The 23,671-nt window shown below is 42.2% G+C and overlaps 1 protein-coding gene across 4 annotated transcripts in view; it reads left to right on the top strand.

The window, feature by feature from the left end:
* Window positions 1-23,671, top strand: part of LOC139379034 (protein phosphatase 3 catalytic subunit alpha) — a 136,041-nt gene that overhangs the window by 52,398 nt on the left and 59,972 nt on the right. For all 4 annotated transcript variants that reach the window (XM_071121761.1, XM_071121759.1, XM_071121760.1 and 1 more), the window contains exon 2: window positions 14,753-14,953. In XM_071121761.1, coding sequence (XP_070977862.1) covers window positions 14,753-14,953 — 201 coding nt within the window. The remainder of the gene's footprint in view (window positions 1-14,752; window positions 14,954-23,671) is intronic.

Below are 23,671 nucleotides of genomic sequence, written 5' to 3' on the forward strand. Positions count from 1 at the left end.
TTTTAGTGCTTATATTTGCCTCTGAAACCTACAATAAGTAGGCCTGCAGCTTATAAAGAAAATAGTTCATGGCCCATTCCATCACCCATATAAGGTGAAATAGAAACATGAGTGGTATGTGTGATGTGGTTGTGTGCTACTGCATTAGCAGGTGTAATGCTGGATGAGAGAAGTGGGTGCCTGTGCAGTGGTTTCAATATCATTTGAGTTTGAGATAAGGGCCTAACCCATTGCTATTGCCTACTGAATACAGCTTTCAGTCAGATGTCAACAACAAGGGAGTGAGACTGGTGACTTCCGGCGCCGACAGAGATGGCCGCCTAGCTTCGCGTTCCTAGGAAACTGCAGTATTTAGTTTTTTTACATGTTATTTATTACATTGGTACCCCAGGTAATCTTAGGTTTTATTACATACAGGCGGGAGGAACTACTGGATATAAGAGCAACGTTAACTCACCATCATTACGACCAGGAATACGACTTTCCTGAAGCGGATCCTGTGTTTTGCCCACCACCCGGGACAATGGATGGGATCTCAGCCGGCGAACCAATACAACGACGCCGTAAAAGGGGCAGACAAAGTGGTCTTCTGGTCAGGCTCCGGAGATGGGCACATGGCGCACCGCTCCCGAGCATACTACTCGCCAATGTCCAGTCTCTTGACAACAAGGTTGATGAAATCCGAGCAAGGGTAGCATTCCAGAGAGACATAAAAGACTAACGTTCTTTGCTTCACGAAAACATGGTACAGCCAGCTGGTTTCTTCACGCATTGCGCTGACAGAAACAAACATCTTTCTGGTAAGAAGAGTATGCCTTATGATTAATGAGACGTGGTGTGATCATAACAACATACAGGAACTCAAGGCCTTCTGTTCACCGGACTTAGAATTCCACACAATCAAATGTCGACCGCATTATCTACCAAGATAATTATCTTTGATTATAATCACAGCCGCATATATTCCCCCCCAAGCAGACACATAGATGGCCCTGAACAAACTTTATTTGACTCTATGTAAACTGGAAACCACATATCCTGAGGCTGCATTCATTGTAGCTGGGGATTTTAACAAGGCTAATCTGAAAACAAGACTCCCTAAATTCTAATCAGCATATTGATTGTGCTACCAGGGCTGGTGAAACCCTGGATCATTGTTGTTCCAACTTCCGCGATGCATATAAGGCCCTCCCCCGCCCTCCTTTCAGAAAATCTGACCACGACACCATTTTGTTGCTTCCAGCCTATAGACAGAAACTAAAACAGCAAGCTCCTGCGCTCAGGTCTGTTCAACGCTGGTCCGAACAATCTAAATCCACGCTTCAAGATTGCTTCGATCACGTGGATTGGGATATGTTCTGCATTGCGTCAAACAACAACATTGACGAATACGCTGACTCGGTGAGCGAGTTCATTAGCAAGTGCATTGGCGACGTCGTACCCACAGCAACTATTAAAACATTCCCCAACCAGAAACTGTGGATTGATGGCAGCATTCGCGTGAAACTGAAAGCGCGAACCACTGCTTTTAACCAGGGCAAGGTGACCGGAAACATGACCGAATACAAAACAGTGTAGCTATTCCCTCCACAAGGCAATCAAACAAGCTAAGCGTCAGTATAGAGACAAAGTAGAGTCGCAATTCCACGGCTCAGACACAAGAGGTATGTGGCAGGGTCTAAAGTCAATCACGGATTACAAAAATAAAACCAGCCCCGTCGCAGACGGATGTCTTGCTCCCAGACAGACTAAACAACTTATTTGTTGCTTTGAGGACAACACAGTGCCACTGACACGGCCCGCTACCAAAACCTGCGGACTCTCCTTCCCTGCAGCCGACGTGAGTAAAACATTTAAACTTGTTAACCCTCGCAAGGCTGCAGGCCCAGACGGCATTCCCAGCCGCGTCCTCAGAGCATGCGCAGACCAGCTGGCTGGTGTGTTTACGGACATATTCAATCAATCCTTATCCCAGTCTGCTGTTCCCACATGCTTCAAGAGGGCCACCATTGTTCCTGTTCCCAAGAAAGCTAAGGTAACTGAGTTAAACGACTACTGCCCCGTAGCACTCACTTCCGTCATCATGAAGTGCTTTGAGAGACTAGTCAAGGACCATATCACCTCCACACCTCCACACACTCCAATTTGCTTACCGCCCCAATAGGTCCACAGACGACGCAATCGCAACCAAACTGCACACTGCCCTAACCCATGTGGACAAGAGGAATACCTATGTGAGAATGCTGTTCATCAACTATGGTTCAGCATTTAACACCATAGTACCCTCCAAACTCATCATCAAGCTCGAGACCCTGGGTCTCGACTAGAGGTCGACCGATTATGATTTTTCAACGCTGATACCGATAATTGGAGGACCAGAAAAGCCGATACCAATTAAATCGGCCGCTTAAAAATAAATGTATTTGTAATAATGACAATTACAACAATACTGAATGAATACTTATTTTAACTTAATATAATACATCAAAAAAATCTATTTAGCCTCAAATAAATAATGAAACATGTTCAATTTGGTTTAAATAATGCAAAAACAAAGTGTTGTCCCTGTTCACCCACGACTGCGTGGCCATGCACGCCTCCAACTCAATCATCAAGTTTGCAGACGACAGTACAGTGGAAGGCTTGATTAACAACAACGACGAGACGTCCTACAGGGAGGAGGTGAGGGCCCTCGGAGTGTGGTGTCAGGAAAATAACCTCACACTCAACATCAACAAAACAAAGGAGATGATCGTGGACTTCAGGAAACAGCAGAGGGAGCAACCCCCATGTCCACATTGACGGGACAGTAGTGGAGAGGGTAGTAAGTTAAGTTCCTCTGTGTACACATCACGGACAAACTGAATTGGTCCACCCACACAGACAGCGTGGTGAAGAAGGCGCAGCAGCGCCTCTTCAACCTCAGGAGGCTGAAGAAATTTGGCTTGTCACCAAAAGCACTCAAACTTCTACAGATGCACAATCGAGGTTGGGCTGTATCACCGCCTGGTACGGCAACTGCTCCGCCCCCAAACGTAAGGCTCTCCAGAGGGTAGTGAGGTCTGCACAACGCATCACTGGGTGCAAACTACCTGCCCTCCAGGATACCTACACCACCCGATGTCACAGGAAGACCATAAAGATCATCAAGGACAACAACCACCCGAGCCACTGCCTGTTCACCCCGCTATCATCCAGAAAGCGAGGTCAGTACAGGTGCATCAAAGCAGGGACCGAGAGACTGAAAAACAGCTTCTATCTCAAGGCCATCAGACTGTTAAACAGCCACCACTAACATTGAGTGCCAACACACTGACTCAACTCCAGCCACTTTAATAATGGAAATGTATGGAAATTGATGTAAAAATATATCACTAGCCACTTTAAACAATGCCACTTAATATAATGTTTACATACCCTACATTACTCATCTCATTTGTATATAGTGTACTCGATACCATCTACTGCATCTTGCCTATGCCGTTTTGTACCATCACTCATATCTTTGTGTACATATTCTTCATCCCTTTACACTTGTGTGTATCATGTAGCTGTTGTGAAATTGTTAGGTTAGATTACTCGTTGGTTATTACTGCACTGTCGGAACTAGAAGCACAAGCATTTCGGTGCACTCGCATTAACATCTGCTAACCATGTGTATGTGACAAATACAATTTGATTTGATTTTGATTTGAAAAGGATAGGGAGGGAGGTGTAGACATCTGGTCCATGTTCAGTAGGGCATAACATTCTTATTGGACAGGTTCAGATATTTCAGTTTAATGTGGAAGAACTGGGGGGGGGGGGGTTTCTCCCATTGCGTGTCTAGTACTGAGCATGAACGCTGAATGTTGCTCATTTAATCATTTCAAGTACTGACAAACCCCTGTATTTTAGAAAAGGAAAATGTACTGCTTGGACTGATCATAAAGCTAAAAAGCATTCTTTGTACATACAATATATAATCTACTGTTACGGCGTAATCATTTGTTTGTTCCATCCATTATTTTATTCTATAGATTAAAAACAGTTCAGTCTGCCTCCCATATGAATGACGTGCTCTATAGTAGTTGCTTTGGGAGCAAATTATCCTCACGGGTCTCTCCTATGGGGCTCGTACAGAACTATTGCTGAGCTCCTGGGAAAATGAATCGAGGAAAGATCTGGCCCTGTGGGAAATCTATTTTTCCCCACAGGGCCAGATGATCGAGTCCCACTATGTTATGTCGATCAAGACTCTTCCCCCCTCAAGACGTGTATGTTATGTGTCTCACTGTGTGCACCTAAACGTGGTGAGCTTGGGCCATATTTACTGAGTCATGTAGGCTACATGCATAGAGATCCTTTAATTCACATTCTATATGTAATTATATGGCTACATATGCATCAATTTATATAGTATAGGGGTTCTGGAGAAGAAAGCAGTTTGACCAGTTAGAGATGTTCTAGGAACAACCACATATCCAGCATCTTGTAATTGGAGCATATACCACTTAAAGGGGAGCTGCTACATCCATTTTTGGACTTATAAATTAATGATATGTACTAGGCTTTGAAGGTATCCAGATTGTAATACCGTCCTTGTGCCATACCGGGATATTCCGCGCTGAACACAAGGGACGCTGTTTTCAAAACCCACTGATACTCTGTAATCCAAAGGTTAGCAATGTATAGTTTATGACCTAAACTATACAAGTAACTAAAAAAATGCTACTCACAGTTTGCTGCAAGCATAAAACAAATATTAGCATGGCTCTTGATCCAGGAGGGGATTCTCTGCTGTCACATAGTGAATGCTTGATTTTGTAAAAAGCTAACCACTTAGCTAGATAGTTAACTAGCTACTGAATTAGCAAACCAAATGCACAACTGCAGAGCATTTAACACATTTTAGACAGTTAACTTGCAAACATTCAGTTGTGAATTCCATACTCTTAATTAGATCACCTGGGGCATACGGCACAAAAGTGAGTGACAAAAAACACCATGTGACTGGGGACTACTGTATGCTTCATAATAACGTGACAGGTGAAATGAAGAAAGCAATGTTCTTTATCTCCTAACGTATTGCACAAGTTGACTGCAGGTATTTACTTAAAAAGTAGCTACAAATATTCAAATGTATTAAAACATTTTCAATATATTGTTTCAACCTTATTGACGGTATTGGAAAAACCATCCCGTGGATTTTTCCAAATAACCTGGTATATACGGTATACTGCCAAGCCCAATATGTACCCATTGATTATTGAAGTACTGTATACAACTTATAAATGTCTCATGAGCTAAGTTCAACTGATGTACTCCATCAGAACCTAATGTTTGTAAACAAAGTAAATGTAAAGAAACATTAAATAGCCTTAAAACATGGTTCATTCTCAAATTTGTATATCATGGACAGTCAGTCCTTGCATCCATAGCTCTGTCTATGAATTTGAGAGTGGTTACATTTCTCCATCCCTCAACTTTTTACCAAAACAGGGGTGGGGACACCGCTTTGTTATTGTTTCTACTGCTGATTATCACTTTAAAAAGCCAGTTGGAGAGCAGTACTTTAGTTCATTAAGGTAGTGAAAGTAGCAGAGAGGTAATGTAGTGAAAGTAGCAGAGGTAATGTAGTGAACGTAGTGAAAAGGTACTGTAGTGAAAGTAGCAGAGGTACTGTAGTGAACGTAGTAAAGATTTTAGGTAGAGAAAGTAGCAGATAAGTAATGTAGTGAATGTAGAAAATAGTTTGTAGTGAAGGTAGCAGAGAGGTTATGTAGTGAAAGTAGAAGAGGTAATGTAGTGAAAGTAGCAGTGTTTATGGGCTGAAAGTAGGTAATGTACTGTAGTGAAAGTAGCAGAAAGGTAATGTAGTGAAAGTAGAAGAGAGGTAATTTACTGTAGCGAAAGTAGCAGAGAGGTAATGGAGTGAAAGTAGTCATCTGACTAATGTCATTATAGAGCTCTAGACAAGAAATCTTGCAGCTTTTATTTTTTTTATTGGCCAAAATTGTCAATTACTCTTGTGTGCTGCAATATAATAATGCATTGCAATTTCAATTTGCTGAAATCTGTCTGGTATCCTTCACATGACTTCAGACTATTGAGATGTACCCCAAGTGTCATGCATCACAATTTATGCACCAGTGATCCACCAGTCTTCCATCCTGTCTTCTGATTAATCATTATTCTGCAACGTCATTAAACTCCTACCTTAGAGCTGAAGTGATTGTTACACAATGTGAAAAGTGCCGACCCCCAGTGTAACCAACATGGCTTCCTGTAATCAGCCTTTTGAATGATACTTTTAATCCGTGGAAATGAATTAGTTACTGTTCCCTGGAGTGCCTCAAGTAATGCATGAGGGGGAGATAGATAATGCATTCAAAATACATGAGGGGGAGTCGTTTGAATAATGCATAGTATTAATTTGCTACGCAAGCGGGAGATGGATAGCGATTCTATCTAATGGTGGAAATGGCTCTGATTGGAGCAATGGCTCTTAAGCATGCCTGTTGCTTTCCTGAGTTTAAACTGTTATTGGTCTTTTTACCAATTAAGCACCTACTTTTTCAATGATTGCCAAAAGCCATTTTCTACTCCCACAGTCCCACTGCATTGTGATGGGAGAAATATCCATCAGGAGAAAAGATACTCATAGCACTTAAAGTTAGGCAAATGAGATTTGACGGCAACGACAGCATTGTCCTCCAGAGCAACAGGCTAGTCTCTTGGTCCAGTAGATTATTGTCTTGAAAGCTGACTGCTCGTGAACAGGGGACTGAATCCTGGGGTTGGTCTATTTTACTTAAACGTGAGGGTTAAAAAAGGCCGGGGCAAGTGGGTTCACGGGGGCAAGTGGGTTGATTGGTGCTGGAGAAATGAGGTGTGATCCTTGATGGTCCTTCACTGAATTAATTAATTACTGTACCTAATGTACAATATCAAATGATCAATTTTCATTGAAATTCCCCTTTAAGTCGTGGTGAAAGGGCATGTTCAGACTTCTCATGAATGCAGACCAATTTCGCTCCTTCTAGACTAGCTGGCAGAGCAGCAATCGCCTAGTTACATGGCGGGGGGCTGAGTAATGATGAAATGAATTAAAGCTATCAGCTAATGGAGCCCAGTTTTGAGTCATACTTAGTAATCAGCCAGGCAACCATGCAAGCAGGCAAACAGGCAGGCAGGCGTACAGGCAGGCAACCAGGCAACCAGGCAGGCAGGCTCGACCAACTCAGTCTGCTGTACTCTCACAGTTCTGAAGTGCTGGAACACAGGAGTGCGTGCCATTCCGAATGACAGTCTTCGAAATTGAAATATGCCCTAATTAATTGGATTTTGAAAAACTTCTGAATCAACTATCGAGGGTGGATTAAGAAAGGACAGGATTGATAATTAGAAATGGGCAATACATAAAAGACAGACTTCAATGTCAATCATCATAAAGTATGTCAAAAGCAGTTAGTTAGGCCAACATTAAATCGGTTGACAATGATTGGGGGGGGGGTTCATCATTGGGGGGGGATCCATACAGTTACATAACGCAATATTATTTTGGGATGATATTATATTGATATTTGACCCCAAGTATCGATTTGTGTGTGTATATACAGTGGGGCAAAAAAAGTATTTAGTCAGCCACAATTGTGCAAGTTCTCCAACTTAAAAAGATGAGAGAGGCCTGTAATTTCCATCATAGGTACACTTAAAACTATGACAGACAAAATGAGAAAAAAATCCAGAAAATCACATTGTAGGATTTTTAATTAATTTATTTGCAAATTATGGTGGAAAATAAGTATTTGGTCACCTACAAACAAGCAAGATTTCTGGCTCTCACAGACCTGTAACTTTTTCTTTAAGAGGCTCCTCTGTCCTCCACTCGTTACCTGTATTAATGGCACCTGTTTGAATTTATCATCAGTATAACCTCCATAACCTCAAACAGTCACACTCCAAACTCCACTATGGCCAAGACCAAAGAGCTGTCAAAGGACACCAGAAACAAAATTGTAGACCTGCACCAGGCTGGGAAGACTGAATCTGCAATAGGTAAGCAGCTTGGTTTGAAGAAATCAACTGTGGGAGCAATTATTAGGAAATGGAAGACATACAAGACCACTGATAATCTCCCTCGATCTGGGGCTCCACGCAAGATCTAAACCCGTGGGGTCAAAATGATCACAAGAACGGTGAGCAAAAATCCCAGAACCACAAGGGGGGACCTAGTGAATGACCTGCAGAGAGCTGGGACCAAAGTAACAAAGCCTACCATCAGTAACACACTACGCCGCCAGGGACTCAAATCCTACAGTGCCAGACGTGTCCCCCTGCTTAAGCCAGTACATGTCCAGGCCCATCTGAAGTTTGCTAGAGAGCATTTGTATGATCCAGAAGAAGATTGGGAGAATGTCATATGGTCAGATGAAACCAAAATATAACTTTTTGGTAAAAACTCAACTTGTCGTGTTTGGAGGACAAAGAATGCTGAGTTGCATCCAAAGAACACCATACCTACTGTGAAGCATGGGGGTGGAAACATCATGCATTGGGGCTGTTTTTCTGCAAAGGGACCAGGAAGACTGATCCATGTAAAGGAAAGAATGAATGGGGCCATGTATTGTGAGATTTTGAGTGAAAACCTCCTTCCATCAGCAAGGGCATTGAAGATGAAATGTGGCTGGGTCTTTCAGCATGACAATGATCCCAAACACACCACCCAGACAACGAAGGAGTGGCTTCGTAAGAAGCATTTCAAGGTCCTGGAGTGGCCTAGCCAGTCTCCAGATCTCAACCCCATAGAAAATCTTTGGAGGGAGTTGAAAGTCCGTGTTGCCCAGCAACAGCCCCAAAACATCACTGCTCTAGAGGAGATCTGAATGGAGGAATGGGCCAAAATACCAGCAACAGTGTGTAAAAACCTTGTGAAGACTTACAGAACACGTTTGACCTCTGTCATTGCCAATAAAGGGTATATAACAAAGTATTGAAATAAACTTTTGTTATTGACCAAATACTTACTTTCCACCATAATTCAAATAAAATTGGTGGCTGACTAAATACTTTTTTGCCCCACTGTATATATATTTATATACACTGCTCAAAAAAATAAAGTGAGCACTAAAATAACACATCCTAGATCTGAATGAATTAAATATTCTTATTAAATACTTTTTTCTTTACATAGTTGAATGTGCTGACAACAAAATCACACAAAAATTATCAATGGAAATCAAATTTATCAACCCATGGAGGTCTGGATTTGGAGTCACACTCAAAATTAAAGTGGAAAACCACACTACAGGCTGATCCAACTTTGATGTAATGTCCTTAAAACAAGTCAAAATGAGGCTCAGTAGTGTGTGTGGCCTCCACGTGCCTGTATAACCTCCCTACAATGCCTGGGCATGCTCCTGATGAGGTGGCGGATGGTCTCCTGAGGGATCTCCTCCCAGACCTGGACTAAAGCATCCGCCAACTCCTGGACAGTCTGTGGTGCAACTTGGCGTTGCTGGATGGAGTGAGACATGATGTCCCAGATGTGCTCAATTGGATTCAGGTCTGGGGAACGGGCGGGCCAGTCCATAGCATCAATGCCTTCCTCTTGCAGAAACTGCTGACACACTCCAGCCACATGAGGTCTAGCATTGTCTTGCATTAGGAGGAACCCAGGGCCAACCGCACCAGCATATGGTCTCACAAGGGGTCTGAGGATCTCATCTCGGTACCTAATGGCAGTCAGGCTACCTCTGGCGAGCACATGGAAAGCTGTGCGGCCTCCCCAAAGAAATTCCACCCCACACCATGACTGACCCACCGCCAAACCGGTCATGCTGGAGGATGTTGCAGGCAGCAGAACGTTCTCCACGGCGTCTCCAGACTCTGTCACGTCTGTCACGTGCTCAGTGTGAACCTGCATTCATCTGTGAAGAGCACAGGGCGCCAGTGGCGAATTTGCCAATCTTGGTGTTCTCTGGCAAATGCCAAACATCCTGCACGGTGTTGGGCTGTAAGCACAACCCCCACCTGTGTACGTCGGGCCCTCATACCATCCTGCCATCCTGGACAAGCTGCACTACCTGAGCCACTTGTGTGGGTTGTAGACTCCGTCTCATGCTACCACTAGAGTGAAAGCACCGCCAGCATTCAAAAGTGACCAAAACATCAGCCAGGAAGCATAGGAACTGAGAAGTGGTCTGGTCACCACCTGCAGAACCACTCCTTTATTGGGGGTGTCTTGCTAATTGTCTATAATTTCCACCTGTTGTCTATTCCATTTGCACAACAGCATGTGTATTGTCAATCAGTGTTGCTTCCTAAGTGGACAGTTTGATTTCACAGAAGTGTGATTGACTTGGAGTTACATTGTGTTGTTTAAGTGTTCCCTTTATTCTTTTGAGCAGTGATATATATTATTATTTATTTGTATTTATTTTTTGCTAGTCAGCGTTAGCTAGCTAGTCGGCTGTACCTACGCCAAAACTTGGGTATTTTTCATCCAATAGCTTGACCGTAATATTTTTTAATAGTGAGCCAACGTGTTTTCAGCACTTTAATTTCCATGACGGATCAAAACTCATTTTCTCATGCTTTCTCTTGTCTCTCTGCAGCAGACATATGATGAGCAACATGTATGGAACATCGAATCGCAAGGTGGAAAAATCTGCCATTTTGCCCTTGAGCAAGGCAGTTAACCCCCTACCACAACTGCTCCCAGGGCGTTGATTTAACCCAACCCCTCTGATTCAGAGAGGTTGCGTTAATTGCGGAAGACACGTTTGGGTTGAATGCATTCAGTTTTACAACTGACTAGGTATCCCCTTAGTCTCTGCTACCTCTCTTCTATTCACTCATATCCTTAACACATTGTTCAATAGCCTGCTAAGCAACTTGACATCAGAAACCTGAGAGCTTCACTTGCAGCAAGGATTATCCAACAATACTGAATGCCCTTTACCTCATCCTTCTATAGGCATGGAATTAAATACTAGGAGCACTTGATTTACAGAACCAATCAAAAGTTTGGACACCTACTCATTCAAGGGTTTTTCTTTCTTTTTACTGTTTTCTACATTGTAGAATAATAGGGAAGATATTAAAACGATTAAAAACACATGGAATCATGTTGTAAGCAAAAAAGTGCAAATAAAAATATATTTGAGATTCTACGTTTCCTGTAGTTCTTGACCAGGTTTGCACACACTGCACTAGGGATTTTGGCCCACTCCTCCATACAGACCTTCTCCAGATCCTTCAGGTTTCGGGGCTGTCGCTGGGCAATACGGACTTTCAGCTCCCTCCAAAGATTTTCTATTGGATTCAGGTCTGGAGACTGGCTAGGCCACTCCAGGACCTTGAGATGCTTCTTATGGAGCCACTCCTTAGTTGCCCTGGCTGTGTGTTTCGGGTCGTTGTCATGCTGGAAGACCCAGCCACGACCCATCTTCAATGCTCTTACTGAGGGAAGGAGGTTGTTGGCCAAGATCTTGCGATACATGGCCCCATCCATCCTCCCCTCAATACGGTGCATTCGTCCTGTCCCCTTTGCAGAAAAGCATCCCCAAAGAATGATGTTTCCACCTCCATGCTTCACGGTTGGGATGGTGTTCTTGGGGTTGTACTCATCCTTCTTCTTCCTCCAAACACAGCGAGTGGAGTTTAGACCAAAAAGCTCTATTTTTGTCTCATCAGACCACATGATCTTCTCCCATTCCTCCTCTGGATCATCCAGATGGTCATTGGAAAACTTCAGACGGGCCTGGACATGCGCTGGCTTGAGCAGGGGGACCTTGCGTGCGCTGCAGGATTTTAATCCATGACGGCGTAGTGTGTTACTAATGGTTTTCTTTGAGACTGTGGTCCCAGCTCTCTTCTGGTCATTGACCAGGTCCTGCCGTGTAGTTCTGAGTTGATCCCTCACCTTCCTCATGATCATTGATGCCCCACGAGGTGAGATCTTGCATGGAGCCCCAGACCGAGGGTGATTGACCGTCATCTTGAACTTCTTCCATTTTCTAATAATTGCGCCAACAGTTGTTGCCTTCTCACCAAGCTGTTTGCCTATTGTCCTGTAGCCCATCCCAGCCTTGTGCAGGTCTACAATTTTATCCCTGATGTCCTTACACGGCTCTCTGGTCTTGGCCATTGTGGAGAGGTTGGAGTCTGTTTGATTGAGTGTGTGGACAAGTGTATTTTATACAGGTAACGAGTTCAAACAGGTGCAGTTCAAACAGGAGAACAGGAGTGCTTCTTAAAGAAAAACTAACAGGTCTGTGAGAGCCGGAATTCTTACTGGTTGGTGGGTGATCAAATACTTATGTCATGCAATAAAATGCAAATTAATTACTTAAAAAAATCATACAATGTGATTTTCTGGATTTTTGTTTTAGATTCTGACTGTCACAGTTGAAGTGTACCTATTATACAAATTACAGACCTCTACATGCTTTGTAAGTAGGAAAACCTGCAAAATCGTCAGTGTATCAAATACTTGTTCTCCCCACTGTAAGTGTAACTTCAAAGCTGTTTACAAGGGCGCATTGATTTTAAAGCATTGGACTGGTGTAAGTGTTGGCTGGAGGGAGTTTCCACCACGGTGGGAAGTGTTCCAAGTGCACACTTGAGGAGAAGGGTTGAGAACCTGGACGCTGCCCAAGAGATCTGGCAGTCTTAGGTAGCACTCCTGGTATATAGATGCCTGTAAGATTACAACTATCCAACAATCACTGTACAGTTGCACTGATGAGTACACACATGCATGGACGCGAGTACACACACACAGACTGTTCCCAGGAAGCAGCATACCTTCCCACTCTGTAAAGTTATGAGGAGCCAGTGTACAACAGCTCAACATGACAGACAGGAGGCCGGAGCGAAGGAGCCTGTGTTCAACAGTTCAACATGACAGACAGGAGGCCGGAGCGAAGGAGCCTGTGTACCACAGCTCAACATGACAGACAGGAGGCTGGGGCGGAGGAGCCAGTATACAACAGCTCAACATGACAGACAGGAGGCCGGAGCGAAGGAGCCTGTGTTCAACAGTTCAACATGACAGACAGGAAGCTGCATGTAGACAGACTGTCACTTTAAGCCCAGGGCTAGAGTTGCACAGCAGGTGCTTAGAAGTGGCCCAGCCGGGGGCCTCTGGTAACCCTATCTGAGGCACTGGCTAGGGTTTGACGCACACCCACACAGATGAGTGTTGACTGTGCAGGGATGTAGGCTACTGAACTGAAGGTGTGGGGTAGGAATAGTTTGTCTGACTGGCTTGTCAATTGTTTCAGTCAGTGTCCATGATAGCTGTCTGGATTAAAGCTGAATGAGCAGAGGTAGTGAAAGAGAAGGCTAATTTTGCGAGCCATATTGGGAATCTTGCTCTGCTTTCTTGTATCATATGAATGTCTGTCGAGAGAGACTACTGAAAGAGGAGTCTATGAATGTCTGTCGAGAGACTACTGAAAGAGGAGTCTAAGGTTGCTTCCCAATTCGCCCACACTTCTCCCAAAGTGTGCACTTGCACACTTCCTGTCATTGATTTTAAAGCATTAGACTAGTGTAAGTATAGGCTGGAGGGAGTTTTCACCACGACGGGAAGTGTTCAAGTGCACACTTCAGGAGAGGGGTTGAGAACATGGACTCTACCCAATAGATCTGTGCAGTCTTAGATAGCACACCTGGTATATAGAATTAAGCCCGATAATGAATTACCTTTTTCTATTCTTTCATTCATTACAGTGTGACATAGAGGTGCGCTAGAGGTCTGATTACAGATGATGTCACTTTAGGGAAATCATTGCCCCGTCTGTGGGATCTCCCCCACCCCTACTTGCACAGCACATTAATCTCTCTTTAGACATGATGCTTCTCTGGGATTTTAATTAACATGATTTCCTATTTTCTGATGGTGTGAAAATGCTGAGTTAGTGAATCCACTTCATATTTTGGTGGCTAAATTGCAATTGACTATCAGGGTGGTGTACCTACTTTGTACTGTACAGCTGTTAAGCCATGTCAAAATGTGTTTTCATAGAATTCCTTGTTTCTGCTTTCCTCAAATGAAGGGTATTGTTGTGGGTGACTGTAATTAGTCAATAATTAAGATGCTCCCCATTAAGCCGGGAAAGTGAGCTTTTGATAGGATTATGTGTAGGCGGCAGGCAGCAGCAACACACAATAACTGCTAGGTAGAGGCTACCAAATGTTTGCGTTGATCATATTTGTCATTTCAAAGTGCTAATTTGTGTATTTTACACCGGCAGTTGGTTTTCAGTTTGATAAATTGCTGAAAGCACTCTTACATTATTTTGAAGGGAGACATTTTACTGTCTTAAGTTATTTTCCTCTTGACATCAAAGTGTGTTTACTATTTGAATAAATTGTAAAATAGATTTATTCACACATTTAGTTGTGAGTACCAATATGTTTTGTTGCATGTGATGAGAGGTGTTATGTTTCCCTTGACACCTGCCCAGATATGTGACAAACATCTTTCCTCCAAAAGAGATTTCCTTGCACAAAATGTCATGAAAATACACTAATTTCAAAGGCATTTTTGAGCCATTTTCACACAGAATTAATCTAAAACACAGGAGGACCTTATTCAGTGATACAACTGTACCTGTGACTTATTTGACTCAATCCTCTTTGCCCCTTTTGGGATCATAGGGTGTCCACCATTGCACCCGTCCTCACTCTTTTCCGTGCAAGGTCTTTTGTACCTATGGGTTTGTTGTAACTAACTGTTCTCCTCTTTTTTCTTCTCCAGCTGTCCCGTTCCCGCCAAGTCACCGGCTCACAGCCAAGGAGGTGTTTGACAGTGATGGGAAGCCCAAAGTGGACGTGCTCAAAGGCCACCTGACCAAGGAGGGCCGCGTGGAGGAGAGCGTAGCCCTCAGACTCATCGGAGAGGGAGCAGCCATCTTGAGGGCTGAGAAGAACCTGCTGGACATAGAGGCACCCGTGACAGGTTAGTGAGTAAAGCGCCCACATGGATATACAGTAGACACATGTGCGCACGCACGCACACACACACACATACCCCCCCCCCCCTACTGCCTGCTCACGTGTTATTCTAAAAGTATTACATCATTTTCTTCATAACGTACTTTACACCGTTTTCTTCCGAATTCCAATTTGTTTGTAGCTAATGTTAGCTAGGTTATCTAGGTGGCTAACGTTAGGGTTAAGGTTAGGTTACATGCTAGCTAAGTATTTAAATGTTTAGGGTTAGCGTTAGCTAACATGCTAGCTAAGTATTTAAATGTTTAGGGTTAGTGTTAGCTAACATGCTGCTTAGTAGTTAAAAAGTAGTAAGTAGTTGCAAAGTTGCTAAAATGCTAAAGTTGTCCATGATGTGATTCAAAAATGCAACGTTTGTGTTACTAGACCTTTGCGTTACACGCCCACCCATCCTCCCCGACCAACATCCCTCCTATCATTTCTGTCTTAAGTAACCTCAGTCTGTATCTGTGATTGAAGTGCACTGTATACAATTACTTTTTTGTGTGCCTGTGTCACGGATTCCCCCGGTACTGCTGCTCAGTACCGGGGGTCTACATCACCCCTCTAGGCATCACTGAACTGTCTCATTACTCACACCTGATTCCAATTCCCCTGATTAGTAATTGTATATATGTGCCCTCTGTTCACCATCATCTTGTCTGTTATTGTTCCCATGTCCGTTGGTCAGTGAGTACCTGTGCTTTGTTATTTCGGCTTTCGTGCTGCGTGTATTGTTCACTTGTTATTATGGGTCTCGTCCCGTGTATTGTTGTGCATTTGTTATTACGGGTCTCGCCCCATGTATTGTTATTACGGGTAGGGTTGCAAAGGGTCGGAAACTTTTTGGTAAATTTCCAGAATATTTCCAGAAATTTTTCATGGGAGGTTGAGCCCTGGAATTTGGGGCATTTTGCTTAAATTCATTAAAAGTTAGCTTATAACAGTGAACCTTTTTTGTGGGATACACAAGGCAATTTTGGTTAAACTATCCCCAATTCAATGGAATTCAAAACCTCTGCATGCACAGTGTGTTCTTCCATCACATATACAGCTGATTCCCAAGATCTTGCACACTAATGAGATGCAATTGTGCCTACCACTGTCTGAGCCAAGGACTACATGCTTTCTGGTAGGTTTTAATTTTAATTGTGGGTGACTATATTTTAATGACACATTATTTTTTTGTTAACTGGTAAATTAGTAGCCTACAGGAAAGTGTGTTTAAATAATTTCTAACTTGTTAACAATTTCTGCTAGTTAGTTTTTGCTATCATGTGGGTTTTAGCTTGCTTGAGCCTGCTAACTGAGGAGTGTTAATTCACCCGTTTCCATACATGTTTCATTTATCTTACAAAGGAGTTGTTTAATCTAACTGCTTAACTATTTATCTGTACATGGAATTGTATTTGTTATTTTTACTATTTTTTCTCATCTTTACAGGAAAATGCCACGGACACTATCTGATGTGTGGAGACATTTCACTGAAAAGCTGTGTACATTTGCACATACTGTGCCAAATCATATGTGAAGAATTCAACAAAGATGCAGAATAATTTGGCCAAGTGTGTAAAGTTCTCTCAGCGCTCACAACAAGCAACTTCTGACACAAGTCCCTCTACTTCTATTTGAGGTGAAAATGATGAATCAGACACCTTATCGATATCAACAGCCCTTTATCTACTCATTTGCTGGATGTAAGAGAAGAAATCCATACTGCCCTGCCCACTTCACTGTTGCTCCAAGCAGAGGAAACTGCAGTTCTGAAATAAATCAAAAAGCGTGAAGACTTCTGCCTGAAGCCCAAACACACCGCAGCGTACATGTTGGACCCCAAGTACGCTGGCAAGAGCATCCTGTCTGGTGCAGAGATCAACAAGGCCTATGGTGTCATCACTACCGTGTCTCACCACCTTGGCCTGGATGAGGGCAAGGTTCTTGGCAGTCTGGTGAAGTACACTTCCAAGCAAGGGCTTCTGGATGGAGATGCAATATGGCAGTCGTGCCAACATATCTCATCAGCCACCTGTTGGAAGGGATTTTGTGTATCTAAGGCTCTTTCCCCGGTTGCCTCCATCATCCTCCAAATCCCACCAACATCAGTCGCCTCAGAGCACCACTGGTCCTTGTTTGGGAACACACACACCAAAGCACACAACAGGCTGACCAATACAAGGATTGAAAAATTGGTGGCCATCCGGGCAAATCTGAGGCTTTTTGAGCCTGACAACGAGACATCCTCAACAAGGTTGGAAAGTGACAGTGAAGATGAGGTCTCAGAGTCTGATGTTCAAGAGGTGGACATTGAGGAGGTCCAGGGAGAAGACATGGAAGCCTGAGAGGAAGACAACCAAAGCTTTAGTTTCTAGACTATCATTTTACAGATGAATGCTGAAAATGTTTTTGAAAGATGCGATGGATCATTCAATATTCCCTTTTGTTGTTCAGTGAAATCATCCCATGTGAAGAGTCAACTCATTTAATTAAAGTTCAATTCGTAACCAAATAGTTTAAAATTTCTATTGGAAGGATTTAATCATTTGCAATTATGTCTACTTATGATAAGGTAAAATGTTTATGTTTCAGTCTCCATATGATAGGGTAAATATATCCAATGCAGAAAACAACTACATTTAAATCGTACTAATATTATTACGGTTAATTCCCATATATTCACGTTAATTCCCATGGAAAGTTTCCACCTCTGAATATTCCCCAAAATGTACAACGCTAATTATGGGTCTCGTCCCATGTATTTATTAGAGGTTTAACCTCACTCTTTTGTTTGGGTTACATCTAGAGGTCGAACGATTATGATTTTTCGACGCCGATGCCGATTATTGGAGGACCAAAAAAGCCGATGCCGATTAATCGGCCGATTAGGGGGGGGATTTAATAATGACAATTACAACAATACTGAATTAACACTTATTTTAACTTAATATAATACATCAATAAAATCAATTTAGCCTCAAGTAAATAATGAAACATGTTCAATTTGGTTTAAATAATGCAAAAACAAAGTGTTGGAGAAGAAAGTAAAAGTGCAATATGTGCTATGTAAGAAAGCTAACGTTTCAGTTCCTTGCTCAGAACATAAGAACATTTGAAAGCTGGTGGTTCCTTTTAACATGAGTCTTCAATATTCCCAGGTAAGAAGTTTTAGGTTGTAGTTATTATAGGAATTATAGGACTATTTCCCTCTAGCATTTGTATTTCATTAACCTTTGACTATTGGATGTTCTTATAGGCACTTTAGTATTGCCAGTGTAACAGTATAGCTTAATTCCCTCTAGTTAGCGCGCGCTAACTAGCTAGCCATTTCACTTCGATTACATCAGCCTCATATCGGGAGTTGATAGGCTTGAAGTCATAAACAGTGCAATGCTTGACGCACAACGAAGAGCTGCTGGCAAAACGCACAAAAGTGCTGTTTGAATTAATCTTTACGCGCCTGCTTCTGCCTACCACCGCTCAGTCCGATGCTTGTATGCTCAGTCAGATTATATGCAACGCAGGACACGCTAGATAATATCTAGTAATATCATCAACCATGTGTAGTTAACTAGTGATTATGATTGATTGTTTTTTATAAGATAAGTTTAATGCTAGCTAGCAACTTACCTTGGCTTACTGCATTCGCGTAACAGGCAGTCTCCTTGTGGAGTGCAACAAGAGGCAGGTCGTTATTGCGTTGGACGAGTTAGCTGTGAGGTTGCAAGATTGGATCCCCCGAGCTGACAATGTGAAAATCTGTCGTTCTGCCAATAAACAAGGCAGTTAACCCACCGTTCCTAGGCCGTCATTGAAAATAAGAATGTGTTCTTAACTGACTTGCCAAGTTAAATAAAAGGTGTTATTTATTTATTTAAAAAAATATATAATAATAATCAGCGCCCAAAAATACAGATTTCCGATTGTTATGAAAACTTGAAATCGGCCCCAATTAATCAGCCATTCCGATTAATCGGGCGACCTCTAGTTACATCCCTGTGTTTTTGTATACCTGTTTGTTTTGGGCTTCGTCCCTGTGCCTTTCATGGCATGTTGTATTTTTGTTTGGAGTATTAAAACCACCTATTACGTATTCCTGCGCCTGTCTTCAATCCTTTATACAACGTGACAGCCTGCAATAAGTAATTTTAAGTTTGTTTCACAATAATCTCTGATACTGGGTTGTGTGGTCGCTGAATTTTACAGTACCCAAAGTCATACTGTGATGTTACAGTATCATGGGGAAAATAACGGTGTAGCCTAAATACTGCAATGCAGGTTTGATTGGATGTTATCCCTCCCTCTCTCTGGGGAGCCCTTACCCAACCTTCTACCTTTTCCCACATCCCCTGAGTACATCAGATACCGCCGGGTTTTCAGGGACGTGCGTGGGCTCTGCTGCCGAACACCAGAACACTATAACAAGCACAGGGCCAAGAGTCAATTAAACTCGTTCAGTCTGACCAACCAAGGCGTCACTATGTGTTCAAATGCCCTTCTGGTACATACAGACTTGAAAAGGTCAATTACTCTGACACACACACACACACACACACACACACACGATCAACGTTTTGGCCCTCAAGGAAAATTAATGGAGGGTATATTTCATAAAGTATATTGTGTGAGCCATTGAAATGTATTGAACTTCAATATGATTCCTAAACATTTGTTAGGAGATACACTAAACCTTAGTTGATTTTTAAGTTGGTTATTTTTGTTGAATCATTTCATTTTTTACATGACCTGTCCTTTTTGGGTGATTTCTAACACTGATAAGAACTGGTCAGGAGATGTGCTGATCCATATGTATAGATGCAAACCTATTCTCTTTCACTCCCTTAAGTCAAGTGTCTCAGTAATACCCCAATTAGACTTCTTAATGAGGTTCTTTGATATTGATTTAATAAGAGGCAGAGGGCCAGTCCTAGGAACTAATGGCAATAGAGCATTTCCAGGAAGAGTCCAAAGATAAATGGCCTTCATCCATCTCTTTTACATGTTTTGTTGTAGACTCTATTGTGCTAACGTTGTACAACCATCTGGAAGTCTCGCGAGCTTACATTCACCAGTAATCAGTCTGGTACTTACAAGGCTACTATTGTGCAGCCTTCAAGAAAACACATCAGATATACTCTTTCTCTCTAGTCCCCACACCAGAAGTCATTATTCTACCATTTGGCCCTGGCTAATGGAAATGTGACTGACTGGGTTTGAATCCGGGTCTCCGGTGCACAGCAAAGATGTGTTAGCCCCTTAAGCTAAAGCCAAGGCATTAGCTTGGGTACAGCTGACGGGCTGGTAGACGCAGCTACTTACACGAGACTCAAACCCATGATCTTACATTGCCATCCCAGCAAACCGGGAACATTCCCAGAACAGAAGCTAGGGTTTTTATATAACATTAGAATAACATTCCAAAAACATTGTGCACAACATCGCGGATATTGATGCACAACATCACTATCCGCGCTACAGAGGACAGTGCGTACAGCCATGTACATCACTGGGGCCGAGCTCCCTGCCATCCAGGACCTCTGTACCAGGCGGTGTCAGAGGAAGGACCCTAAAAATTGTCAAAGACTCCAGCCACCCAAGTCGTAGACTGTTCCCTCTGTTTCCACGCGGCAATCGGTACTGGAGCGCCAAGTCTGGTACCAAAAGGCTCCTAAACAGCTTCTTTCTACCCCCAAGCCATAAGACTTCTGAACATTTCATCAAATGGCCACCCTGACTATTTGCATTGACCCCTTTTATTTGCACTTACTCTCTTGCACCAGCTCTATGCACACACACTACACTGACTCTCCCAACATACACACTTCATACACACACCTAACACACACACATATGGATATTGACACCACTCACAGAAACACACTTTCACTCTTCATATGCTGCTACTACTCTATCTATCCTGATTTGCCTAGTCACTTTTACCCATACCTACATGTACATATTACCTCAACTGCCTCGTAACACTGCACATTGACTCGGTACCGTTACTCCTTGTATATAGCCTTATTATTGTTATTTTGTGTTACTATTTTATATTTCTGCATTGTTGGGAAAGGGCTCGTAAGTAAGCATTTCACTGTAAAGTCTACAACTCTTGTATTCAGTGCAAGTGACAAATGTAACTCATTTAATTAGACTCAAACCGATTTTCTTGCATATAAAAAACCCATAATATCATGTGACTCAAACCCATTGCCTTATTAAGGTGATGATGGAAGATGGCAAGGTGCTACAGATGTAAGATCTTAATTTGACCACTCTTTTGTTGCTGAAAACTTCCCTGCACAACAGGAAGTGCAAACTTGTAGTATATTGGAGGTTTAAAAAGGTTTGTAATTTCCAGTTAATACTGTCAGACTTGATTTGCCCTAAAAATGTATCAACCCCAAAAAAAGTCCACTCATTATAATTCACATTTCCTGTTGCTGTAGGAATATTTTCCTGCTGAAGCAAACTGGTTCAAATTAAGATCCTACATCTGTAGACGCTGTGCTGCTGTCCCTCTGTGGCTGAGTGTTGCACAATGTACTGTAAAAAATGTCTCCACTGTCTCTGCCACGATCGCAAATCATAGTGCCATGCGAGGTTTTCACTTATTAGATAATAAGGGAGCGAAGGGCAATGGCTGCTATGTGTTAGGTGTTGTGTTATAACAAAATGGTGTCTGTTTTGGTGTACACCTCATTAAAGTGGAACTGACAGTGTTTTAACTACATTCCAGATATGAAACAGACAATCATAATATCAGTCAAACATAAAATTCCCAGTTTATGCTTCAAAACCAACTTTAAGAGGTTTTAAAAATGGGTTATATTTTACTCAAAATTCCATGAATTACAGTAAGGCATTGTTGGCAGAATAGATGCATGCAGTTCAATGCATGATTCATATAACTCACCAATTTTTTTATTTTTACCTTTATTTAACTAGGCAAATCAGTTAAAACCTGTTGGGGCTAGGGGCATAAGGTGTTCCCGAATTAACAAGTCCAATACAGCAAATGAAAGATGGGGTTAGAAGATCTTGTTAATCTACCCATCATATCCGATTTTTAAAATATTTTACAGCGAAAACACAACATATATTTATGTTAGATGACCACCAAATTCAAAAACACACACAGCGACTTTTCAGTCACAAAAGCATAAATATAGATAAAATGAATCACTAACCTTTGATTATCTCCATCAGATGACACTCATAGGATATCATGTTATACATGTATTGTGTGTTTTGTTCGATAATGTGCATATATATATATATTTTAAAAAATCTGTTTACATTGGCGCGTTACGTGCAGTAATGTTTTGATTCCAAAACATCCGGTGATTTTGCAGAAATACTCACAATGAACATTGATAAAAGATGCAAGTGTTATTCACAGAATTAAAGATAAACGTATCCTCTATGCAACCGCTGTGTCAGATTTTTAAAAAACTTTACGCAAAAAGAATAATCTGAGAACGCCGCTCAGAACCCAAAGAAATAGCTGCCATTTTGGCGTCAACAGAAGCTACAAAAAACACTATAAATATTCACTTACCTTTGAATATCTTCATCAGAAGGCAGTGCAAGGAGTCCTAGTTCCACAATAAATATTTGTTTTGTTCCATAATGTCCATTACTAGTGTCCAATTAGCTGCATTTGCTACCACTTTTAGCTCACGTGCCCAAAAGCTGACGCTGGTCTAGGCGAACTCGGACGAAATCTTCAAAAATATATATTCCAGGTCGAATAAACTGGTCAAACTAAGTAGAGAATCAATCTTCAGGATGTTATTTTCATATATATCCAATAACGTTCCAACCGGAGCATACGTTTTCATCTGCAGCCAACGATGGTGATATCAACAGACAAATGCGCAACAGGGAAGTTGCATTCTGCCAGGACAGTGACGCATTCCCCTCCCATTCGGTCAAAGTTCACACCAGACGCTTCATTCCACGTTCTACTGAATGAGGACATCTAGTGGAAGGCGTAGGAAGTGCTAACAGATCCATATCTTGTTTGGAAGTGAAGAGGCGATGACTTAAAATTAGACCCGCATTCAGAATTTCACTTCCTGTATGGAAGATTGCCTGCCCTATGAGTTCTGTTATACTCACAGACATAATTCAAACAGTTTTAGAAACTTCAGAGTGTTTACTATCCAATAGTAATAATAATATGCATATATTAGCAATCTAGGACAGAGTAGGATGCAGTTCACTATGGGCACGCAATTCATCCAAAGTGAAAATACTGCCCCCTATCCCCAACAAGTTAAGAACAAATTCTTATTTTCAATGATGGCCTAGGAACAGTGGGTTAACTGCCATTAACAGATTTTTACCTTGTCAGCTTGGGGATTCGATCTTGTAACCTTTCGGTTGCTGGTCCAACGCTCTAACCACTAGGCTACCTGCCGCCAGGTCATCATTTTGGACTACCAATACATTTCTTGGTAGTCCAAAAATATTGCTGTCAGGCTGTAAATCTCAGCTGGCCTGGTACATTGTTTGCTGCCACAACCCATTCAGAATGTACAGTTTCAGTTTCAAAACGGACGACTATAACTAAGGCTGGGAATGTCAATACAATCTAACTAGCATGGGCAATGATCACAAGTCACTCATAATGTGGCTAATAGGCTAGCGCACATGTGTCAAACACAAGGCCCATGGGCCGAATAGG

The sequence above is a fragment of the Oncorhynchus clarkii genome, chromosome 21 (assembly GCF_045791955.1).
Source record: "Oncorhynchus clarkii lewisi isolate Uvic-CL-2024 chromosome 21, UVic_Ocla_1.0, whole genome shotgun sequence".
NCBI classification, from domain to species: Eukaryota; Metazoa; Chordata; class Actinopteri; order Salmoniformes; family Salmonidae; genus Oncorhynchus; species Oncorhynchus clarkii.